Genomic DNA, 22,320 nt, shown 5'->3' on the forward strand with positions numbered 1-22,320 from the left:
ATCATGGGAGGGGGTGTTGCAGTTGGATATCGACCAATTCAGTCCGATACCAACCCAGATCAAAAGTCCCCCGAGGGCCGGCCTCTTCCCGAGCTAATCGCGGGGATATGGTATGTAGTAAACCCCGGCATATGCAAAGGAACCAGGCTCCATGTCTCCTGGAACAAGCAGATGTCGTATTTGCTGATGAGGTCATTCCATTCAGGAAGAGCTAGATTCTTTTGGAGCCCAGCTATGTTCCAGGAGAGTAGCCTGATTACCTTCATGGTGGCAGTGCTGTGAGCTACGGGTCTCAGCTCTCCCGATCCGGGTGGGTCAAAATTGGCAATTATAGGCTCCATAGTGTCATTGCGTGTTGCACCACCTTGCTCTAATGCGGCCATACACACGCCTTCTCCTCCCAGGGGGCGGCTTGGGGGAGCAGAGGAACAATCTACTGGGCACTCCCTCTCTAGTCAGTCAACCTGGCACAAACCGGAACCACCCTCCCTCCCGGGCCACTGACCAAGATGGAAACCGGCGAATCTGGATGGATGAATGCTCGGGGGGATGTTCTGAACTCGAGGGCTTCTAAGTTCTCTGCTAACGAAGGGTCAAAGAACTGAATCTGAATACAGTCTGTGTCAGAGTTCGCCATTGTGACCCTCCTCACTTTGGCCATATCCTCCCTTATGATAGATCTACTGCCCCTTGTGTGCCTCAGCCAATGTATTGCCTTATTGTGGATGGACTCGCTACTTTCGTAGCCCCCGCTGTATTCAGTCTTGGGACCTGCGTTATGTATATGGTAGCCCTGCTATTGTGGCGATGAAATGAGCCACCTTGAAGGCCTGGAACAAGAGATGGCCTACTTGGAACTCTATTGGGGGGGCCGAAGGGCAATTCCTAGCCAAAGGTGGGTCCTGCTCCTGGGGGTGCCTTGAAGGTGCCCTAGATCTCACGGAGTCAGAATATAGTCTGCCAGAGGGAAATGTAGTCTTAGACCCTGCAGGGCCCTGTAAGAGATGGCCTAGTAAAGGGGGGGGGGTTAGGGAGAGTAACCCTAGGTGGACTAGGGCTAGTCCTTTTAACTATATTACTTGTCCCCCAGGGGAGAGCTGTATTACTTGTCCCTCGAGGGAGAGATTGGATGGGAGCAGGAGATGTAGTGGCCTGCCCCCCCAGTAAGCCCTCCACCTTATTACCCAGGGATTCTACTAACTTTTCCAATTAAACAGACATGGAGAGCCCGCACAAATTACAGCTAGCCTGGGTCTCTACTAAAAACATTTTACCCAGAACATGGCCCCCCAGTAAAGATGTAACAGCCTCATCAGGTTCCAAATCCAGAGGTGCAAACCTATTTGAACAGGGTACCATGGGCGACAAAACGTGACCCCCTTCCAACCCCCCCATGGATTCCTCAACGAAAGTAGTATTGGTAGCGGGGAATGGATCAGAACCTTCCTCTATCATGACAATAGTAGACTTCCCCATGCTCACTTAACGCTGGCGGGATTTTCGTTTAGCAAACATGGAGGGGATGGACTTCCCTTGGGCCAGTGGAAAAGTCTCAATGGCTTCCAGCTGCGGACTGATAACAGTTATGGGGCTACTATTGACGAAGACTTCTTCACAGTCATTTACTATTTCCTCAATTCTCGTTAACACATAATTCATTGCTGAGTGGGGCACTTTTTTGGCTTTTTTCCCTTTTTTAATAGCCAAGGTCTCCCCACCTTCCAAGGTCTTCCTTTTCCCCATGGTAGCCAGTAATGAGCAACAATAATAAAATAATGTGGGAAGAGGAGAGTGTACAAAACAGTGGCTCCTGCGATGAAAAAAGAGCAGCCCTACCCCTCGGATGCAGTTGAAGGTCTATAAGACTGCCCCTCTACTAGTGGCCATAGAAGTACAGTACCTTTTAAGTTCAAAAGCCAAATGAAATGGAGGTGGCCCAGCCCGGCCTCCACCGGCCCCCGACGGCCACAGATGGCCCGCCTTTTGCCCAGGCTTAGCCCGGCGCTGCCCGCGTGCGACCCGCAATGCGGGGGCTCTCCTGAGTTTTTATGCACCTCTGGGCGCGGAACAGGCGTGTGCGGCTTCCTGCCGCTGAGGACGCTGGGTGCTGTAGTCCCCCCTCCCTGCGGCCGAGCTGAGATTTCAAGAGGCTGCGGCGGCGGGGGGGAGACCAGCGTTAGGGGCAAGATGCACGGCGCCAAGAGTAAGGAGCCAGGAACCACAGCGAACAGGCAAGTCCAAGGTCAATTTCGAGCCCCCCGCTCCACCGGGGCTCTCCTGAGTTTTTATGCGCCTCCGGGCGCGGAACAGGCGTGTGCGGCTTCCTGCCACCGAGGACACTGGGTGCTGTAGTCCCCCCCTCCCTGCGGCCGTGCCGAGATTTCCAGAGGCTGCGGCGGCGGGGGGAGACCAGCGTTAGGGGCAAGATGCTCTGCACCAAGAGTAAGGAGCCAGGAGCCGCCAGGAACCACAGCAATAAAACAGGCAAGTCCAAGGTCAATTTCGAGCCCCCCATTTATGTAATTTAAGACGTCGAACTGTGCTAGTCTCAATTCCAAATTTATGCGGATATGTAGTGTACCCAATAGTAACAACAATTTGCTGCATAATTTTTATTATGAAATTTAATATGTCCATCTTTTGTTTTTAAAAAAAGATTGATCTATTTAAAAGAACAGGACACATTTTGATGTTCAGATCCTTAACATGGGGCCCAAACCTCCTCTCTCATATAAGTCCACAAAACGTGCAATAGCTCTGGCTGTAGAGATGAATCTATTCCTAATTCGATCTATATGTGCCGACCAGGTCAAATTTAAATCAAAGGAAACCCCTAGATGATTGCATTTTGAGACTTGTTCTACTACTTCCTCCACTCGTCACTTAAATGTAGCCTTTGGATTTCCAAAATACTTCATGTTTGTTATGCTCTAATTAATAAAAAGGCAATTTTCAGTGCAAAATTCCCCTAATCTCTGTAACTGTCTCTGTAGGCCAACTTGAGTCTTTGATATTAGGATCAGATCATGTCCATATATTTAATGTCAGATTTTCCTATTTAGAAATTTTGGTGGATCACCATCATCTTTGTTAAGGATTTATAATCTCAGTCATTAGAATGCTGAGCTATCGCGGAGATTAAATGTATATAATTTTCTCTTAAGTCTTAGGGCTAGATGTAGGTAAATTGGATTTACCGATTCTTAAATACCGAATTTTACCGATTCTGTATTTCAGAATCAGCTCATCCTATTTAGGTAAAAAAATCGGTAAAAAATACTGAATTACCGATTCGGTAAAATTGTGAAAAAGTCAAGGGTGGCAGGGTGTCACTTTGACACCCTGTTGCACCCCTGATTAGTGATGGTGTGCACATGTGGCGAACATACTAAGAGCATGTATGTCTGTCACATGGCACAGGTGTAAATGCACATTTATGCATTTACATAGGAATTCCTTATTTACCACCAACTAATAGTTGGTGGTAAAAAACAAATTCTTAAAGCCCTGTAGCACTGTTTACAGTGCTTTCTACATTTCATTTACCGATTCTGTAAATTTTTTTCCGGTAAAAACCGAATCTGTAAATACCAATTCGGTAAATACCGAATCAACATTTACCGGTTCGGAATTTACCCAATCCGGTAAATAAGCTTCCTACATAGAGAACGGCTTTTAAAAGCCTACCTACATCTGGCCCTAAATTCCTTAGGTAGTTAGCACTATTCAGTACGCTACCACTTTAGCGATCTCAAGTCCTAAATCATCTTAGACTGTCAACAGCTCATATGCTAAGATTTCCTCTCGAGTAATGCATCTTGCAATGACCGAGTTGGAATGTTGGGATACTTGATTAGGAAAAGAATTTGCATACATCCTCTTATCTTCTTTCTGTTCTAAGCTGCCCCTACTAGCTAAGATATTTCAACATTGTTCACTTACATTTTACTTATTTTTTAACGTTAAAGTTCATTATAACATCGCGTTATTCCGATAATCAGATCTAAACTACAATACACATAATGGCACAAGTGAATATATAGAGATAGCATATGCAAACCAGGTTCCTTGCAATCTAGAAGCAATAGGGGCCATGTTGACTACTCAGTGGCAGTACCCATCAGTCTAGTGTGCTGGGAGATATTTCTTTTTATATGCACATATTGTCAGACATTTTGCATGTCAGGAATTGCTTAAAGAACAAATAACAAACTTGTTTCTCCTTCTTATTTATCAGGACATTCTTTTTTTGAACCTGGAGCTTTTCCAGCTAATTTGAATTTGCAAGAATCTGGACATTTGTATATTCATATGACCATAATTCATGTAGAACCTGACCAAGATAATGTCCAGCGGTATTTCGAACAAAATAAAAGAACCCACATGTGATTGAACTAAATTAAACACAGCATTTCTTACCTGTCCTCCTAAATTAGGAACTACAGCATAGTAGCGCGTCCAAGGGAACCATCACATTAAATTCAAATAACAATGAGAAGTTACCTCCCTGAGTCTGGACATGATACATAGAAACACCTGCACCTTGTGCTAGGGTGCACAGCTGTGACTATAGCAGTAAGTGCTCCCATATGACTCACTGCATGTATGCATGAGGTAGCATTTATTCCCTATAAGCTAGCATGAGAGTCTCTGATGACATGCTCATTTGGCATTTAGGGCCCGATGTAGGTAGCCCTTTACCGATCCGAAACGGCCGAAAATACCGATTTTCGGCCGTTTCCGATCGGTAAAGGGCTACCGAGATGTAGGGGCACATTTTCGGTAATTTTACCGAATCGGTATCATTACCGAATCGGTAAATATACCGATTCGGTAATATGTACCAAATCGGTAAAATGATTACCGATTCGGTAATATTACCGAAAATGCTATGTAGGTAGGCAATGTACCTTCTGCACATGGCTTACAGAATCGGTATTTTACCATGGAATACAAATCCATGGTAAAATACCGATTCCGGTGTGCATGCACATGTGTGCATGCACACCTATGTCATGTGACAGGCAGACCTGCCCTTAGGGCAGGTATGCCTGCCACATGGCACCTGTGCCTGTTTTGGGGGTGCCAGAGGGTGTCAAAGTGACACCCCCTGCACCCTTGTGAATTCTTTAATTACCGATTCGGTAAATACCGAATCGGTAATGCCTAATCATTCCTATGGGCTTCAAAGCCCATAGGAATGAATGGGCATTACCGATTCGGAATTTACCGAATCGGTAATTAAAGAATTGCTAAGGATTCGGTAACGAATCCAGATGTTGGGACCTACATACCATTTACCGATTTTGAAATACCGAATCGGTTGGATTCGGTATTTCAAATTCGGTAAATGGAATTTACCTACATCGGGCCCCAAGTTTTCAGTTTTCACTTACCATTCAACACACAGCTTTTTCTTTAAGAATCACTCCCTGCACTGAAAATAAATGAAGAGCGCCTTATGGAGTGGCCCATGGAACCTTTGGGAGAGGGAGCATGTCTCTTTTGTACATACTAATGCCTGGTATTTACTTGGTGTAATGGTATTAGGCAAGGCAAACTATTAAAAGGTGTTCTGGAGTATTTGTTGGTTCTGATTCCATGTATTATCTGTCCCCAATAGAGTCTGCCCTCCATACCCACCTCTGCAAGTGACTGTATCATTGTTGTGTGGCCATGAAGAAGGTGATAGGTTTTATGCCCACATCAAAATGTACACAGACCCCTTATTGGTCAAAAGATCCCAGCCCACAACACCACAGAGTACAACTATTTTCTCTCTACCACTGTGCAGGTTTGTTTGCTTGTTTGTGTAGTATGGTGGTCTATTAGTATGAATGTTTAGTATGTTAGTGTCTAAGTTAGAGTGTATGTCAGAACGAGAGGATGAGTTATGAATGGAAGCTGCATCTTTTTGCAATGATATCTGAGCGACTATATTTTGGCGGTTCCACCTGCCCGATTACCATGCGATCGCCGTGAAGGCGGCCGAAAAACTAATATTTCTATTGCGGCTTGTTCTTCTGCCCTAGAAAAAGGCAGCAAAAGAAGCCTTAATGGAAAAGGGTAGTTCTCAAACATCCATGCACCGTGTGTCAGGCATCATGTGGTGCCTAGCAAATGGTGCATGGATGTTTGGGGGGCCCCACATGGGTCCCCTGGTTCCATAGCAGAGGCTCACAGCGGATAGAGTTCCTGATTGGGGTCCCCAAAGTCCCTTTCTATCTGCCTTTACATGGCAGTCCGACCAGTATGTAAAGGCAGTGGGAAAGGAGAATCGTAATCCCGATGGCGGGACCTCGGCAGGTACCGCCCCCATTGTAGGGATTATGGTACGACGACACCCTGACAGGCTCCTTGAGCTTGTCAGAGGCGTTGGTCGGTCCCACTGACCAACCACATCATTATGCAGCCATCAGACCACAGCCTCAGATGTCTGACTGACAGCCACTGTCAGCGGCGATCCGCCTGACATCATAATTAGGCCCACAATGTAAAAGATTGGCAGTGACATATCAGTAATAAATATATCATGAAAAAGCAAAAACTGAGTCCCCAAACATCATGGTGCAATTTTTTGAATCTATACTACTATTATAAAGGAAGAACTTTGAGCCTTTGAGTCGGGTAAACTCGGGAACCACAGCGCCAATGCACACACCCGATACATCGTTGTAATCGTCAGGGTGTGCAGATGGACATAGGCTATATAAACGTAATAAATATACCTTATTTAAAAAATTTACCGAAAAAAAAGTAGCCCCTTGGAAGAAGCGCCGGCCGAGACGTGCGTGCCCGACGTGAGGAGCGCGGGGAGGAGCGGCGTCCAGGGGCGCGAGGAGGACCGGCGGACATGGCGCAGTGAGGTGCGGCGGACAGGCGGGGAGGAGCAGTGAGCGGCGGATGAGGTAGTTTATTTATTTATTTATTTAGGAGCGGTGAGTGGCGGAAAAATGAAGCCAAAATTAAAATTGTGAGCAAGAGGAAGCAAACGGGGCATTACAAAAGTGAGCCAAACGGTGCATTACTGGAGGAAAAAGTTACGTGTGCAAGTTACAAAAGCGTACATCGTGAGCAAGAGGAAGCAAACGGAGCATTACAAAAGTGAGCCAAACGGTGATTTACAGGAGGAAAAAGTTACGTGTGCAGGTTACAAAAGCGTACAAAGTAAACATAGAGGTATAGGAGGAAAAAGTGACGTGCGCAGGAAGCAAAAGGAAGCAAACAGAGCATCAAAAAAGTGAGCCAAACGGTGCATTACAGGAGGAAAAAGTTACATGTGCAGGTTACAAAAGCGTACAAAGCAAACATAGAGGTATAATACTGCAATATATGGAGGAAGGCTCCGGGGGACCCACGAACAACGTCGGGGCCGGCGGGGGCCCTGAAGCCTAATTGCTCCCGGACAACGTCGGGACGGGCTGCTAGTAGACACATATTTTGTGACAATAACTCTTCCCCCCAACACTAACTTTTCAATTAGAACATCCATATTTATGGACCCCAAACATCAGCTTGTCGGTTTCATCAAGTACTTACATGTACTATTGCTCCGAATGGATATAATCTGCTTTCTTACATGTATCATAATCACGCATAAAGGGTGCAATCATATAAGTGGCAGCTTTTAACCCAGGGCTGAGATCACGGACTTGCACTACGCGGAACTCCGCAAAGTGCAAAAAATCCTCTGCCGCACTACGCGGAGCTCCGCAAGCGGCGGAGTACGATTGAAAAATGTAGTTGGCGGTGATTGCACAGTGCCAGATGCTTGTCCGGCACCATGCAAAGCGCAAGCGGTCCTTGCTATCCTTTTCTGCCGCTCGAGCCGTTTTTTACTCGAGAGATAGCTTTCTCAACGCAAACAGGCTGTTTCTCAACACGAGCGATCGCGAGCATACACGACCACTCGCAATGAGAAACCTGACCCCCCCCCCCACGTTGAGAAATCTCGCCGGGAGGTTGATTTTCCTCGCTTAAGGTCGCCAACTTGACATTGACTAACCTGAGCGAGGTAAAAAACTCTGCTCCGCTACGCGGGGGAGTTCTTCGGCACTCTGCGAGCTACGTGTAACGCGCAGTGTGGAAAACTCTGCAACCTCTGTGAGCAGGGCGGAGTTCACCACCCTGGATAAGTAGCTTTCTACTAATTGCCTTTGTTGCTAATAGCCCTTTTTTCAGGATTACCACCAAACGTTTTGCCGTCCTCCTTTTTGACATAGTTTTTGCTGGCTTTGGGACTCTGAGCACTTTACCACTGCTCACCAGTGCTAAAGTGCATTTTTTCTCACTAAAATGGCATGACAATTGGTTTATCCATGATTGGTACATCTGGTTCACTTATAAGCCCCTAGTAAAGTAGTATACCATATACCCAGACCCCATAAACCAAATGTTACCAGCAAACCTGCAGCACTGATTGTGCCACCCACAGAAATAGCCTTTCAAGCCTGATGCAGGCCTGCCACTGCAGGGCCTGTGGATGCAGTTTACTGCCACCTCAAAGTGGCATTTCAAATTACTTGCCAAGCCTTAAACTCCCCTTTTATTACATATCAGTCACCCCTTAGGTAGGCCCTAGGTAGTCCAATGGACAGGGTGATGTTTAAGTAAAAGGTAGGACATGTACCTTTTTGTTTTAAAAGTACTAGTAGTGACAACCACCCTAGTTCGCTTTCACTTCTGTGAGGCCTGCACCTCTCATAGCCTAACAATGGGAATTCCTTAAATACCTTTTTTAAGTGTAATTCCTGATTGCAGGGGAGTAACAGATTTATCTTTTATATCATTGGATTGGATTGGTAATGACAAATCCTCTTCAGTGGTAAAGTTGGATCTGGTATTACTAATCGAGAAATGCAACTTTTAGAAAGAGGACATCTCTTGGCTCTTAGATCTTGTGCATGCCTTACAGCTTGTCTCCAATACACGTCTGAGATGGAGAGACAGCTACACTTTCTGCATTCCCTCTAGATAGCCACATGGACAGGACACTCATTTGCATCTGCATTCATCTGCATACTGATGGGTCTTCCTAGGCAATAGGGGGAGAAAGAGCTGACACGTACACCTGAGTAGGTAGTGGACTGGCCTCACACAAAACACTGATTTACACCCCCTGCAGATAGGCTGGCAGAGAGAGCTGGGCTAAAGGGAGACTTATGCACCACAAAGGCTTTGCTTTGTATTCACCTCCACTTCATGGACACATTTGGGTATAAGTATTGGGTCTATGACCCCTCTCACTCGTTTACTTTGAGGCACTAAGGAGACTGCCAAGAAAAGGAGCTGTGCTACAGGCGGGATTGCCACTTTGCTAACTACTTTGCTGTGTATTGGCCTGCTGCCTGCTGGTCTACAGGAGGGACTGCCACTTTGGTACATGCTCTGCTGTGTTGGTTTGCTGTCTCGGACCTGGGTGGTGAGATGGACTGGACCTGTTCTCTACAACCTTTTGCAACCTAAGTAACGCCAAGTGCTGTTGGCTTGCCCCCCTGTAAAGGAAATCTAAGATTTCATTCACACAAACAACCGCTGCTAGTCTCTGCCAATCCGAAGCCTGGCTCTGCCTGACTTGCCATTAGCCAGTCCTAGGTCTTTACAGAATGCCGGCAGCCACTTTTGGGCTTCCACGTGCATCAGCCCCTCTTAGGCACTTCTCCGTAAGAGGCCCAGTCCTTCCTCACACAGTGAAATGTTTGTTTTAGTTGGCAGGTCTTTAGGATCCATGCAAGGCACACACATCTAATCTCTCCTGGGTGTACAGTTCTGAAAAATGTCTAGGTTTTGTATGTTTCCACATGTGCAGCCGAGTCCTGGTCCAAATACCGCAGCTATCCTCATCGCAAAAACACCTCATTTTTTACAGGAAATGATGATGTCTCTGCAGTGCAATTTTGGGTCTTTTGTGCCGCAGGTGCTAGGCCCAGCTACACAAGTGTGGTAGAGTTTTTATTGCGACAACTGCAGGAACGCTGGGAGGTAAGAATCTTGAAGATTCCTGCATATTCTGGAAGTTCCTGACACAGCAATTGCAGGAAAATGCATAATTTCATCTGAACTTTGAGGTTTGTGGGGCATTATGGGTAAAAAGATGTGGGATTCCTGCAAACTACACCACCCTAGACTCCACTGTGTATCTAGTTTTCAAAAATGTCTAGGTTTGGTAGGATTCCTCAGGGTGGTGGCGAAGTATGGGCCAAAATACCACAGGTATCTCATCACCAAAGCAGGTCATTTTTTCAGTGTTGTGGGCACTAATGTCACCCAAATAAGAAGTGGCATAGAGTTTTTATTATGAGAAATGTGCGGTTATGCAGGGTGGTAGGAATTTTGTAGATCCAAATAGATTCCAGAGGTTTCTGCCACAGAAATGTCAGGAAAATGGGTGATTTTAGAAAAAGTTTGGGGTTTGTAGGCAATTATGGGTTAGAAAATGTAAAGTGTTCCACGCAAAGCACACCACCCTGGACTCACGTGGGTGTCTAGTTTTCTAGATGATGTCTCCCCATTGTGTTATGGGGCCTTGTGTGCCGCTGGTGATAGGCCAAGTTACACAAGTTGGGTAGCGTTTTTATCAGGAGAAGAGTCGGAATTCTATGTTGTAGGGACTTAGTTGATCCCCACTGATTTTGGAAGTTTCCTTCACAGAAGTATCAGGTAAATGTATGATATCTGAAAGAAACAGTAAGTTATAGATTCCTTACCTTACAATATCCCCCAGGCTTCAGACTGGATCCGGAAAGTTTTTTGTCAGCAGTACCCCTGCGCGTCGGTAAGGTGGCGTTGGTCGACTCCGCGTCCGTCGTCGGCGTCGTGGTCGCCGGGATGACGTCACAGAAGTTACTTAGACTCCGTCGTCGTGCGCTCACCTCAGTTCTTTCTTTTACTGCATCAGCAAGCGCAGATCCGAAGCGTGCGGTACCCCCAGTCACCTTTTGATTGAGTTTTTGCGACTTTTGTCGACTTTGTTTTTGAGTCTCCATTAACTACTGGTGCACGAGGGATGCCCGGTTTCAAGGCCTGCGGTTCCTTGTACTGAGTTCTCCATTTTACATGTGCTAAATTGCATGTTGACCTTGATTCGATGCAATGCTCTGATCTTCCATTTTGTTGCACTGCACTTCAATTTTGTGCTGCTTTGCCCTGTCGTTATACTTCAGCAGTAACCTAAACATGTTTTTCACGTAAACCAGTACGAGCTGGTGCGAGACATCATGTGAGGTTATTTTGTACCTTCAGCTTGTTTTTGTGCATTCTATGCTTATCTCCAGGACAGAGGGAGGCTGCACTGTGCAAGGCACTCCAAGGCCGGAGACAGGGAAAGGAATGTCTTTTGCCTCTGCGCACCCAAACAGAATCTGGCCAGGTCTGTGTGGGTGGATCTGACGCAGATATATGGCCAGCACCTATGATGGATAGATGGGCGAGAACGCCTACTAGAGGCTTCTCAAACGTGTTGATTTAACTATAAAAAGCGGAGTCTGTGTAATGGAGCTCAGGAACTCAGTCTTGGAGTGGACTGGACGCACTCGCTGGACGACTTTGGTGTCCGGAGAGATTACTTCCTGTGCCCCAGTCTCTACAGGGTTCCCGACTTGGTGTTTTCGGTGCTTGGAGAGGAGTGTTGAAGACTCCAGTGCAGGCGCATCTGGTGAAGTGATTTGTACATTAACTGTTTGTTTACCTGTATTCACAGTTTCATATATATATGTATAGTGTGGTGTATTCATGGTTTATTGCCTTTCACTCGGTGCCTAAGAATTTACTAGCTTCAGTGACTTACTGCCCTTGTCTACAATAATAATAAAGCTAATTTACCTGTTGGAGTTTCTGTGTGAGTAAGTGGTGTGCGTAAATTCAGATTACGCAAGTGGGCACGGCAATACATTTTGACGTAGTTGGCAGGATTTGTAAATTAAACGGGGGTATCTGTATAAAAAGACAGAAGGCGTTTTTAGTTCTTTGGCATCAAGTGAAATCCCTTTAGCCCCCATGCAAATTCCTGGATGGGAGGCGACGCCGTACTCCGGGTTTTGCGTGTGAGTACTCAGGATTAAGTGACAGCTGGTTTGACTGTTTGGGCGAAGCAACGCCAGAAGATGTTTGAAAAAGGTTTACAGAAGGTTCCTGTGGAGAAATGTAAAGAATTATGTACAGTGGGCCGCAGAGGTTGGGCTCTGTTGCATGCCTACTTCAAGTTTTTGACAAATCTTTATCTCTGCAGCGGGAACAGTTGAGCTTAGAAAAACAACTTATTGAAGCTAAGAATATTTCCACAATGTTTTCTTGTCAGAATAAATTATTACAAGACAAATTAGAAATATATCAAACTATAGCAGAACGGGCTGCACTCCGTGTTGCCGAATACAGATAAAGGAAAAAGAGGGGGCGAGTGAGCAAGAGGAAAGTCCATTTAGCGATTACCAAAGCAGGCTTAGATTTTGATCTGTTCACCTGGGATTCTAACATCTGGGAATCATCAGAGTTCTCCTCAGAAGGAGAGCAGCATTACAGAGAGAAAGACAGGAGGAGGAAGGGAAAAAAGTAAGAGAGTGGAAGCGCTGCCCATTCTAAGACTGAAACTTCAAGTCGCTCCAGGGAACCCGGATGGAGTTATGTTAAACAGTCTGGAGGATTTCACTCAGCAAGAATTCAGTGATATTTTACAGGGGTTTAGACAGAAGCCTGGTGAGACGCAATTAACTTGGATGGTGCGCCTCTATGATCAGGGTGCTTCTGGGGTCATGTTAGACGATGGGGATGCTGCCAATTCTCAGTACTGATCCCACTATGCAGTGACACTTCAGGACTTTCCACGGTGATGACCAAACTACCCTCTTGCAGCTAGCCGCGCAAGGGTGTGGTCACAGGTACCCCACAGATTCAGACTGGCCTTGGAATGAAAAACCATGGTTCACCGTAAGAGATGCCTCGCAGAAAATTAAGGAGGAGGGGATGAAGCTGGCTATCCTTATAAGTGAGGCGCATAATTTGATGGGTCAGATATTGACTGTGTGGAAGTGGAACAAAATCATTTGTTTGGCACCCCCTGCATACAAAGCAGTGATAATGACTCTGTTAATTAATCAAACTGGTAATACCATAGCAGAAGTAGTCGAGGCGTCCGTGATCTGGGAGAGCTTGGGGAATGGGCCAAGCCAAACATGGCTTCGCTCTCAGAGTCCGGCACTGATAACAACCAAGTGACCCCACATGATATGTTTCTGGCGCTGTTAAAGGATGGGGTGTCAAGGAGCGAGATTGATGGTATTAAGACCAAAAGCATGTGGGAAATGTACCGTAAGGGAGGACTGGATAGGAAGGAGGGGAGTAGGCATGTGAATAGAAAAGATAACAAGAAAGTGAGTCGCAGGACAGTGGAGCCTGAGGGGAAGCACGAAAAAGCAGGTCAGAAGAGAGAGAGAGAGGGAATCTTGTGTGAGAGTGACAAAAGAGAAAGGTTGGGACCGAGATTGCACAGATTCGGATGGGGACTGGGAAGAGGAGGAGTTGTTCCCTGAGGGTTACCCAACATTGTATTCAGACCTTCGCCAAGAACTGTACCGGGCAGATGCAGAGCTGCGCAGGCGAAAATTAGATTAGGAAATGGGCCAAGCTCCGGTGCAGGGATGGACTTGCAAGGATAATAGACCGCATGTGAGGGTTGAGATCTATTGGAGAAATAGAAACATTCAGGAGGTGCGGGCTTTGGTAGACACCGGAGCGGAGGCCACGTTGATACATGGCAATCCACGAAAATTTAAAGGATAGTATTTCACTATCACGGGTTTGGGTGGACAGGAAACACCAGCAGTGCAAACCGTAATCCAGATGAAAATAGGCAGACTTCCCAAGAGAGCATATACTGTTTTGATTGTGCCTATTCCCGAGTGCATCATTGGCATTGTAATTCTGAAAGGTATGACCCTCTATTTTGATGATGGATGCTATCAGTTTGGGTCAAAGCAGTACTTCTCGGTGGCTGCTGTGAGGGTGGGGCGCTTGAAGATTCCCTCAGTGAAGGTGCCCCAAGCAACAAAAGTAGTTCACAACAAGCAGTACAGAATTCCAGGGGGACATGATGAGATTACTGCAACCATACGGGACTTGGTGGAGGCGGGGGTGGTGAGACCGGTTACCACAGTGTGGAATAACCCTGTTTGGCCAATGCGCAAACCGGAGGGGAGCTGGCATATGACTGTGGATTACTGCAAGCTTAATAAGCATACACCCCCTTTGACAGCCACGGTCCCAGACACCATCCCTTTGATTGAGAAAATTCAGAAACACAATGGGACATGGTATGCGGCACTTGATATTGCCAATGCTTTTTTGACGACTCCAATTACCCCTGAGTACCAGGAACAATTCTCCTTCTCATGGGGTGGTAGGCAGTTCACGTTCACATCTTTACCCCAGGGGTATTTACATAGTCCTACGATCAGTCACCGGCTGGTGGCAGAGCATTTGGATGAGGTGTCAGTTATTCCTGGAGTACAACTTTGCCATTACATCGATGTTCATTCAAGGAGAGACCCAAGAACAGGTGCAGGCTCAACTAGACAGAATTGTAGAGCACTTGCAAAGCAAAGGGTGGGTGATTAACCCCGAGAAAGTGCAGGGACCCTCCCAGAGTGTGACGTTTTTAGGCATTCAGTGGCATCAGGGGCATAGAGAGGTGCTGCCACAAGTAAGGCAAAAGATCAAAGAATTTACAGTGCCACGAAACAGGAAGGAGGCGCAGCGTTTCATTGGATTGTTTGGTTTTTTATTGACAGCACATTCCTCATTTGAGTCAGATTTTGGCCCCTCTGTACAAGGTTATGCGGAAGAAGCATGAGTTTGAGTGGGGGGAGGCCCAGCAACAGGCGTTTGAGTTAGCGAAGGAGGCTATACCGCGTGCCTTGGATTTATGGCCCATACGAGAGGGAAGCATTGATTTAAATGTAACGGTCCCGGATCAGTATGCGACCTGGAGCCTGTGGCAAAAACGGGGGAGACAGAAGGTGCCCCTAGAGTTTTGGACAAAGAAATTACCTGATGCTGAAGAGAAGTACACTCCTTTCGAGAAGCAGTTGTTGGCATGTTATTGGGCTCTGGTGGATACCGAGCAGTTGACCCTGGGCACAGTGTGTTTTTGAGACCTGGGATACCTATCATGCAATGGGTGATGAGCTCACCCAAGACACACAGGATTGGGCATGTACAGGAGGCTTGCGTCATAAAGTGGAAGTGGTACATACAAGACAGAGCAAGAGTTGGTCCTAAAGGTACCGCAGTGCTGTAAGAGCAAGTGGTGCAAACTCCCGTAGGAGATGCAGAACGTTGCAAGATGTACCCAAAGTGCGAGAGTCCCCGGTGAAATGGAGCGGGCCTTTTTCAGAGTTGTCTGTGGAGGACAAAAAGCATGTGTGGTTTACAGATGGCTCAGCCAGATATTTGGGGACCAGAAGACATTGGAAGGCGGTGTCATACAATCCTGTAACCAAAATATTGTTGTTGACTACCGGAGAAGGAAGAAGTAGGCAGTTTGCAGACTGGTACGCGGTTTACCAGGCGTTAAAGCAAGAGCTCCCTGGTATATGTCACATTTATACTGATTCATGGTTCACAGCCAATGGGTTAGCCACTTGGCTTCCCACATGGCAAGCTCACAATTGGATGATTCACAACAGGGCGTTTTGGGGAACGGAGTTGTGGCAGGAGATTTGGGAATTGTTGTCCCAGAGTACGCTCACAGTTTATCATGTTGACGCTCATTGCCCGACTGACTCACTAGAGCATTCGTGCAATTCCTTTGTAGACCAAGAAGCGGAGATTCGTGAAGCTGAGGTGGCGACGCAGGATTCTGACTTTGTGGGCATGGCTAAATGGGCGCATCAGAAAAGCGGACATTTGGGCGAGCGAGTCACTAGCAAGTGGGCTGAAAGTAGAGGGATGTATATGCCCCTAGATTTGATTAAGACTGTGATCATTCATTGTCCTGTTTGTCAGCATACTCAGCACAGACCAGTTCCACAGGTAGTGAGAGGCCAGCCAGGCAGAGGGATGTTGCCAGGGCAAATATGGCAAATTGATTTCATCGGGCCGATGCCAATACGTTGAGGATGTCAGTATGCATGCACAGTGGTAGATACATATTCTGGCTATCTCATCGCCTTTCTATGCAAGAGAGCAACCCAGTCTAGCAATCTGAACATTTTGAATTTGTTGATGTTGTACTACGGAATTCCTTTGCAGGTCCAAAGTGACAATGGGTCACACTTTAAAGGAAAGATGGTGCAAGATTTTTGTGTGCAGCATAACATTGAGTGGATCTATCACATACCCTATTACCCAAAGGCAGAGGTTTGATTGAGAGAATGAATGGTTTTCTGAAAGAGCAGTTGAAAAAGTTGTCTGATGGGTCATTGAAGGGGTGAAGGGATCACTTGCGTGATGCATTGAAAATTTTGAACAACCGACCCCTTGCCAATGCAGAGACTCCTTTGATGCGCATGTTGACCCCAGCTTTGCAGATTAAGCCCCATGTGGCCACAAACACGATTCTGTATTGGGAGAGAGCTCACAGAACTTTAGCTCCATATCGTGCCGGTCTTGATTTACATGCCTTGAAACTCTATCGATTATAACCACAAGACTTTACCTTGATTGAGACAGGAATTGGAGTTCAAATTCCCCCACAGCATTTCGTATTATTCGCACCTCGATCTGGGCTTGCCCTTAAAGGCATCCAGGTTTTGGGAGGGGTGGTCAATGCTGATTACCAGGGGGAGATCAAAGTTATTCTATTGAACAGTGGAGACAATGATCTGATTGTGCAACCCGGTGACCGTGTTGCCCAAATGGTTATCATGCTGCCAGTTTATGGAGGAAATGTCATGAAGGTGATGGCCCCAGCCCTTCTAACTGTGAGAGGAAAGGGTGGGTTCGGATCTACTGACAAGAACCCAGGGGCGAAATTGTGGGTGGAGTCCCCAAATAAACCTCCTGAACTTGCAGAATAAATCACTACGGGCAAGGATAATATCCTAGTCATCATGAGACCCGGACAGGAAAAGTGGGAAAATGTACCTGCTTAAATATGTTATTTTCCAAGATTGATTATACCAGTTTGTTTTCTGTTTCTAGATCACAGTATGGCTTGTCGCTGTGACGCTTGCGCTGTTTGGTCGGTGTTTGGGCGTGTCCGGAGGGGTCCGGGAGGGCCCGGGGATGCCGATGGGGATCAACCCCCCCCCCCCCCCCCGAGTCGGATGACAGCATTGTTGCAGCAACCGGATAACATCTGGACCTACTTGGCCGGGAATGTGCTGAACACTTCCCACTTCTGTATGAGAAATCTTTAGAGTACAGCGGATATGATATCCTCTTGTCGCCGTACCTACCTCTGCACATGTGCTTCTGCACGTCTTCAACCAAACTAACTTTGATGGGGTAGTGGAGGAAATTGATATTCGAACACATCTGCGTCTTTATGAGTACTGTCGCTTTTGCCCGGAGGTTACAGATAACCTCTGGAGGAACATGATGAGTATTGTTACCTACAATATCTCTACTGGAGACTTTTGCTATCAAATAACTTGTGACTCTGCCAAAATTGGCAAGTGTGGCCAACTGAAACTAGAGAAAAGCAAACAATTGACCACTGATCAACAAACATTATGTCAGTTACGACATGACAGTTTTTGTAGTAATGTTACCAATTATATGGTCTGTAATCACACAGTATTAGCCGCTAGCCATGTTAACCATGTAAAATTACCTAAGGGATGGTTTTTCTTGTGTGGCAATATTTCATACATTTACATACCAGCTAACATAACTGGAGGACCTTGTGCGGTATCACGATTAAGTCTTATGCTTTTTCCCATGCATTCTGTCACACGTATTCGCTCTTCTAGAGCCGCTGTTCAATTACCTGAGGATTGTGACCCCAATATTGACTTGCTTTCTAGAACAGAGTATACTAGTATGGCTATTTCTATTTTAGGAGTGCCAGGACTGTCCGTTTATAATGCAAAAACTATTGCTAAGATTGCCTGTTTAATTGTGAAGAATCTTAATCATATTTCTGCTGTTTTAGACAAATTGTTATTAGATGTTCAAGGAACAAGAAAAGCTGTTTTGCAGAATAGGGCAGCTATGGACTATTTGTTGCTAAAACGCAACCATGGTTGCGGGGACTTTGATGGGCTCTGTTGTTTCAATTTATCTGATCATTCTACGTCTATCCTTGCGCATACTAATGCGTTAAAAGATTTAGTGAAAGGGGTGACCCAAGACGTTGACCAAGGATGGTGGGATTGGTTGTTTGGGTGGCTACCTAATTTTGGACAGCTTCGTTATATCTTGGGTGTTGTTACAGTGATTATTTGCATTTTTATCGCATTATGTTGTTGTATTCAATGGATTCCTAATCTTCTCTCCCTTCTTCGTCCCAGATCCATGGTATTTAGGCCAATGGGGTATGATAGGTGAATCGAAGGTCAAGGGTGGAATGTACTGCATTCGCCATTTTACACATGCTAAATTGCATGTTGACCTCGATTCCATGCGATGCTCTGATCTTCCATTTTGTTGCATCGCACTTCCATTTTGTGCTGCTTTGCCCTGTAGTTACACTTCAGCAGTAACATAAACATGTTTTTCATGTAAACCAGTACGAGTTAGTGCGAGACATCTCGTGAGGTTATTTCGTACCTTCAGCTTGTTTTTATGCATTCTATGCATATCTCTAGGACAGAGGGAGGATGCGCTGTACAAGGCTGTCCAAGGCCGGAGACAGGGAAAGGAATGTCTTTTGCTTCGGCGCACCCAAACAGATTCTGGCCAGGTCTGTGTGGGTGGATCTGAAGCAGAGATGCGACCAGCAGCTATGATGGATAGAGACTTCTCGAACGTGTTGATTTAACTATAAAAAGCAGTGTCTGTGGAATGGAGCACAGTAACTCAGTCTTGCAGTGGACGCACTCGCGGGGTGACTTTGGTGCCCGGAGAGATTACTTCCGGTGCCCCAGTCTCTACAGGGTTCCCGACTTGGTGTTTTCGGTGCTTGGCCAGGGATGTTGAAGACTCCGGTGCAGACGCATCTGGTGAGGTGCTTTGTACATTAACTGTTTATATACCTGTATTCACAGTTTCATATTTATATATATATATATTGTGGTGTATTCATTGTTTATTGCCTTTCACTTGGTTCCTAAGAATTTACTAGCTTCAGTGACTTACTACCCTTGTCTACGATATTAATAAAGCTCATTTTATCTTCAGAGGAGTATTGGAGTTTCTGTGTGATTAAGTGGTGTGCGTAAGTTCAGATTATGCAAGTGGGCAAGGCAATACATTCCTGTACTCGACTGATGTTAGTAACGGATCTGCACTGCGTGTGCCTCTACTACCTGGAGTGCCCCACGACATAAAGTTGTGCTGCAACTGCCAGACCATGGCCTGAAGTCTTTGCGGGAGCGGCCCCGAAAGCTCCTCAAGGCCTGGCAGTCAGCTCTGTGACACTCAAGGTCCCAGTCGCAGGGCCGATTGTGGAGCCATCACCATCACAAGTTGTCTATGTCTTCGCACTCTGGGTCAAGTAAGTCGAATCTCAAGAAGAAGTTGAAGAAGCATCATCGCTCTTCGACTTCCCCTCGGCCATCGGCCGACGCGACACACGGTGCAGGTGGTGCCCCTTCCATGGCTCAGCGTGCGGAGCCTTCAGGGTCGACTCCGGCCTTCCCTCCCTTCCCGGGAGCGACCCCTGCCCAGCTTCGTCAATTTTACGAAACGATGCATACCATCTTTAGGCAGTCCAACTCCACCAGCGTGACTTCGGGCACTGCATACTCGGCTGGGGGCCCTAGGCCTTTGACGCCGGCGGCTCTGGCCTCGGCCCCGCAGGGCCCCCTTGGATCCAGGCCTGGATCTGGATCGGCTCCGGTTCACCTTGTTACACCTTCACTAGAGTCGATTCCACTGGCACCACAATCGCAGCCAATCCCGGCTGGACCCCCAGCCGGCATCAACCCTGGCTTCCACCTCGATGTGGACAGGGAGCCGGACAGGCATCGACCGACGGCGGATCCGGCGCCAATGGGTACTTTTGTCTCTGTGTTCCACCCTGGCCATTTTCAGCCAGATTGGCAGACAGAGGAGGCTGAGGAAGACTTGGAGGGGTCTGGTGACCCTTTGACAGACCAGCTAGAGTACGAGCCGGACTGGAGAGAGGAACTGGGGGATGCCATTAGTCTGGATACCTCCCCAGTCCAAAACATGTTGTCTTCTCCTACCGTGGCTACGGAGGAGGGAGCCTCATATGCAGTGGTGTTTGGAAGGGCAGCCGAGGCTCTTCACCTCGAGCTTCCTACGGTGGCAGTCCTGACAGAGGTGCTTCAGCCAGTAGCAAGCTCTTCGGAGCCCCTGCTGCTGTTCAATGAAGCCCTAATGGACATCCTTTTAGGCAACTGGTCCAGGCCCAACAAAGGGGCTCCTGTGGATAGGATGGTTGCCCGACGCCACTGCCCGCCCCGGGCGACCCACCTTTCCTCCCCCAACAACCTACTGTTGTGTGGCATTTTAATCTCCGAGTGAATTTTCCCGATTCATGCCCTTATATAGGTACAATTCACATTGCCCTAATATAGGCACAGAAATCAAACGCTTATTTAGGCATAGCCCATGCTACCCAAAAACAGGCATGGCTACTTCCACCCGTATCAAACGTTTTTTGAAAATCGGCTTAAGCAGTCAGGGACTTCCACTTGATTGAATAGTGATTTCTCCAAGAACTCAGTTAGTTTTACAATGAACAACTATTCCCAAGGGGTTCATTATGACGTTCTTATGCCTGACTTTACGTCAAACTATGTTTAAGAAAGACAAGGGAACCCAGAAGGTATGCCATAGGGACCTTGGACAGTATCATGTTTCAAAAAACAGTGGTCCCTACTCGTGGACACAATGGTATACTAAACTGATAATCACACACCTGATAAGTGTTATGTCTTTTGTCCAGCCGGACAAGGAATTTATTTAACAATTCTCTTAATAAAACAGAATGAGTACATTAATAACAAGTGGGCACAGCCGTGACCCACAACATTCAGACAAAACAACAAACAGAATGGTAAAAGGAGCAAAGCGAAAATATGTCTGTGTACTTGTAGTCAGTGTTACAAAGATTGTTATAACCACACCATTGCATTTCACAATATTTTAAATGTCATATTGCATAAGGGGGTTTTTTGGTCAACGACGTTTCGATGCCTTAAGTTAAATGAGGGGCATCATCATCAGGACAAGATTATAGTCATTGTTGTCTTTAAATATTACACTGCCATTTAACGCAATTCTATACATTTATACAGTACATTGGAAAAAGGAGAAGAAAAGGGGAGAGAAAAAAATTACATGAAATTAGGCATGTTGTATTTGAAAACTGCAACCTCATCTCTTCCATTAAAGCAGAGTGTGTTCATGTGCTCGTAGTGAAGAAAAACGGCGCATTGTGGATCTCCATGTCCAGGAATTCGTGAGACAACCGGGAAAGGACTTAATCCTTTGGAAGGGGTGTATTTGAGTGGCCAGTGATGACAAATTAACGCGCAATGAGGAGCAAAATATCAAGTCCTGTGAGGGCAGACTATTTGGGCGCAGTGATGGAGACAAGCGTTCCAATTTTCGATGTGACTCTGTGACCGGAGTGAGATCGGTCGGAAATGTGGGCAGTGAAGTTCAATTAGCGATAACACAAAAATATAGACGGAGGCTGTACCGGGATCCGTGGCGCGGTTATGTAGTGAAGGGCACAATTGTTTTGAGTGCAAGTGAACATTATACGGAGCATGCGACTGGGAAGAATAAATGCATTAACCTACGCGTATTACAACAGGCAACGCATCGGATCAGCGGATACCGCGAACAATGGAGGAATCTGGAAAAATAATTGTTCAGCATTAAGACGGTCGAGAGCGACCAGGGGAGTGAGCGGCATGGCGTGCTACTGGTAAAATAATTACCGGTACTGCCTTGTCCAGCGAGGAGAGTCGTCTGGATCGAGAGCGTAATAGATCGATCTGGAGAGAAAATTCAGTGGAGTCAATTACCCAGCGGGGCATGGAGGGACTGGGGTGAGAGGAAACGGTGCAAGCAGATTACTTACATGCAGAAGTCAACGGCGCTGTGGCAGATAGTGGGGTTCTGGTGTTAAAGAGCTCCCATGTGGCAAGTTTGTTAAAAGGACCATGTGGTCTGCAGAAAGCGAAGATGGACTGCGGAGGAGGGAGCCGGTTAGGCTGTGAACAGTGAGAAAGGACTGTGGAAGTG

At 46.6% G+C, this 22,320-nt stretch overlaps 1 protein-coding gene across 1 annotated transcript; it reads left to right on the forward strand.

Moving 5' to 3' along the window:
* The first annotated feature begins 17,258 nt into the window (after positions 1-17,258).
* On the forward strand, positions 17,259-18,916 carry LOC147728029 (uncharacterized). Its single transcript, XM_086963719.1, is given in 3 exon segments — positions 17,259-17,377; positions 17,379-18,178; positions 18,744-18,916. Coding segments are annotated over 3 exon segments (1,092 nt in total).
* The last annotated feature ends 3,404 nt before the right edge of the window (positions 18,917-22,320 follow it).

The sequence above is a fragment of the Lissotriton vulgaris genome, chromosome 3_1 (assembly GCF_964263255.1).
Source record: "Lissotriton vulgaris chromosome 3_1, aLisVul1.2, whole genome shotgun sequence".
In the NCBI taxonomy this organism is placed as follows: Eukaryota; Metazoa; Chordata; class Amphibia; order Caudata; family Salamandridae; genus Lissotriton; species Lissotriton vulgaris.